The sequence below is a fragment of the Panulirus ornatus genome, chromosome 55 (genome assembly GCF_036320965.1).
Source record: "Panulirus ornatus isolate Po-2019 chromosome 55, ASM3632096v1, whole genome shotgun sequence".
Classification (NCBI taxonomy): domain Eukaryota; kingdom Metazoa; phylum Arthropoda; class Malacostraca; order Decapoda; family Palinuridae; genus Panulirus; species Panulirus ornatus.
Genome location: NC_092278.1, coordinates 37,285,675 through 37,288,452, shown reverse-complemented (window position 1 = coordinate 37,288,452; position 2,778 = coordinate 37,285,675). Strand labels below are relative to the sequence as shown.

Sequence of the window (2,778 nt, the reverse complement as noted above, 5' to 3'; positions counted from 1 at the left end):
TCTCAAGATGAAGGTATCCTTCCCAGTAACATAATCTTATAAGAAAACCTCTCCGCAGACTTGAAGAATAAAAGTAATGGTTTTGAGTTTCTTTGCATGTTTAATACTAATAGTCAAGAAACATGATAAGGCAAATTATGTTCAGCAGAATGACAGCTCAGACTGCCAGATTTTCATTTGTTAAATGTGGATCTAGAAACAAGAGAAAAATGATAGTGACTCAGTGTATTAGGAGTATATCTAGTGAAACAAGCAGTGATGGACATTTCTTCATAACAACACCCATATTTTATGTTAATGCAGAGCCACACATCGGTCATTTATATTCTGCACTTTTAGCTGATGCTGCATGCAGGTTCCAACAGTTGCATGGTCTACCAGTGAATTCACTACTGTTCTCCACAGGGACAGATGAACATGGTTTAAAGATTGAGCAAGCTGCTGTTGCAAATGGAAGTGACCCACTTCAGTTCTGCAATAAAGTTTCTCATAAATTCAGATATCTTTTTGACTTGGCAAACATCAGTTATACACAGTATGTTCGTACAGTAGAGGAGCGGCATAAGTGTGCAGTTAAGCATTTCTTCAGTAAGTTAATGGACAGAGGTCACATCTATCTTGGTGATTATAGTGGTTGGTACTGTGTTTCAGATGAGACATTCCTAACTGAAGCCCAGGTTCATGAGATAACACTTCCATCAAGTGAGAAAAGACTTGTAAGTGCTGAGAGTGGTCATCCTGTGGAGTGGAATACTGAAAATAACTACATGTTTAAGTTATCTCAGTTTCAAAGTGATTTGCAGTATTGGTTGAAGGATGATAAGCGAGTACAGCCAAAGAGATTTCATCAGCAGTTACAAAGATGGGTGAATGAAGACCTACAAGATCTCTCAGTGTCTCGCCCCAGTTACCGTGTTTCTTGGGGTATTCCAGTTCCTGGTGATACTCTGCATACTATTTATGTTTGGGTAGATGCCCTAATCAACTATCTCACTGCAGCAGGATATCCAAACACTGAATTATGGCCACCTGATGTTCAGGTGCTTGGCAAAGACATTTTACGATTCCATGGTGTGTACTGGCCAGCTCTTCTCATTGGTATAGGATTAGAACCACCTCGTTCCCTCCTTTGCCATTCTCACTGGACAGTTGAGGGAGAGAAAATGAGCAAGTCACTTGGGAATGTAGTGTGTCCCCAGGATTGTATTAAACGTTATTCTGCTGATGGATTACGGTATTTGTTACTGAGAGGTGGTACACCACATTCTGACAGCAATTGGAGTGAAGCACATGCTGTGCATATTCTAAATGTGGAACTTGCAGATGCATTAGGAAATCTTCTCAGTCGATGCACAGCTCCATCTCTCAATCCAAATCAGCTGATGCCTCCTCTAGACCAGCAATATCTTAAAAAGATGCCGTTAGCTGGACAAAAATTGGTGGAACAGTTGGTGGAGCTTCCTTGTATCATAGAGAAACATTACCATGATTTTAATTTTTATCATGGTATAGAAGTAGCAATGGCAGCTGTTCGACAAGCTAATGCCTTTGTTCAGGAGGAAAAGCCATGGGAATTAAAGAACCTTCCTGATTCAAATCATTTAGACTCAGTGTTGCGGGTTGCTCTGGAGACTGTGCGAATGGTAGGTATAGCTTTACAACCAGTTGTGCCTACATTAGCTTCTCAGCTTTTGGATTCTCTTGGAGTTCCAGTTCATCACAGGGCATGGGTTAATCTAAAAGATGGATTTAGTAATGCTCAGTATGATAATCTAAGCAGTTCATTTAACTTAGGGCCAAGGAAAAAACTTTTTACCAAAATAAAGCTCTGAATTGTTTACATCTTTATGATGCATATAATTTGTTGAATCATTGAATTACCATCTGAAAACATTAAATTGTGGTTTTGTAAATGCTTAAATTTTTAGTCCAAATATATTTTGTTAATTGTGAAAGTTGTATATCTATCTGTCTCTCTGACACCTGTTCCAATTGGAACTCTCTCAAAGGGTTAGCCATAGCAACAAAGTCTCCAAACTAAAGAACTCTAGTGCCACTTTGTAGCCTTTAGTGCATCATCCTTTACAGGCCACTGGCAGATGGCAGGTCTAGCACAGTGTTTGCAGAGGCTCCTACCTAATGTTCTTGATGACTGCGACCTATCTAATGCTCCTACCTACTATCTCTACCTAATGCTCTTGCCTAAATGTTCCTACCTTCTACTTCTATCCACTGCTCCTACCATTTTGCCAAAAGGCAGGGCTCACACATAGTGCTCACCACAGGAAAATCTAGAGTTAAGTAGAATGAGGTGCATGAGTTAAGTGTTGTCAAGTGTTAAAATGACAAATAAACTCTTTTTGCTATATGTTTCATGGTTGAGTTTTGTAAATCCTTAGTAAATGTCTTTTAAGTACTGGCTAAGGTGAAAAAAAAATTCACCAGAACAAGCAAAATTTGAAATTTAAAACAATTAAAAAAGATATGAACCATTTAAATCTGGCACATCATAGACATTTAAACCTTAGTGTTGATGCCAAAGCATTTTAATGTCATGTTGCTGCTATTTGAACTGATATTGTACTTAGTAACCCTAGTGCGTGATTCTCCATTTCATTTAACTCATGTGATTGGATATTGAATCCTTCTCTAATAAATTCAGAATCACTCTTCATGGTCTGATGTGTCCAGGTATGATAATTAGTTGTCATCAGTAACCCCACAAAATCTTTTCTCTTTACTCAATAGATTAGCAGGGTTAGGCTTCTAGGGCGAGTA

At 38.6% G+C, this 2,778-nt stretch overlaps 1 protein-coding gene across 1 annotated transcript; it reads left to right on the top strand.

Annotated features, from left to right (window-relative positions):
- Nucleotides 1-122: 122 nt before the first annotated feature.
- Nucleotides 123-2,375, top strand: MetRS-m (Methionyl-tRNA synthetase, mitochondrial). The gene has a single exon (XM_071693476.1). It carries the CDS (start codon nucleotides 123-125, stop codon nucleotides 1,830-1,832), a length of 1,710 nt encoding a protein of 569 aa, XP_071549577.1. The 3' UTR covers nucleotides 1,833-2,375.
- The last annotated feature ends 403 nt before the right edge of the window (nucleotides 2,376-2,778 follow it).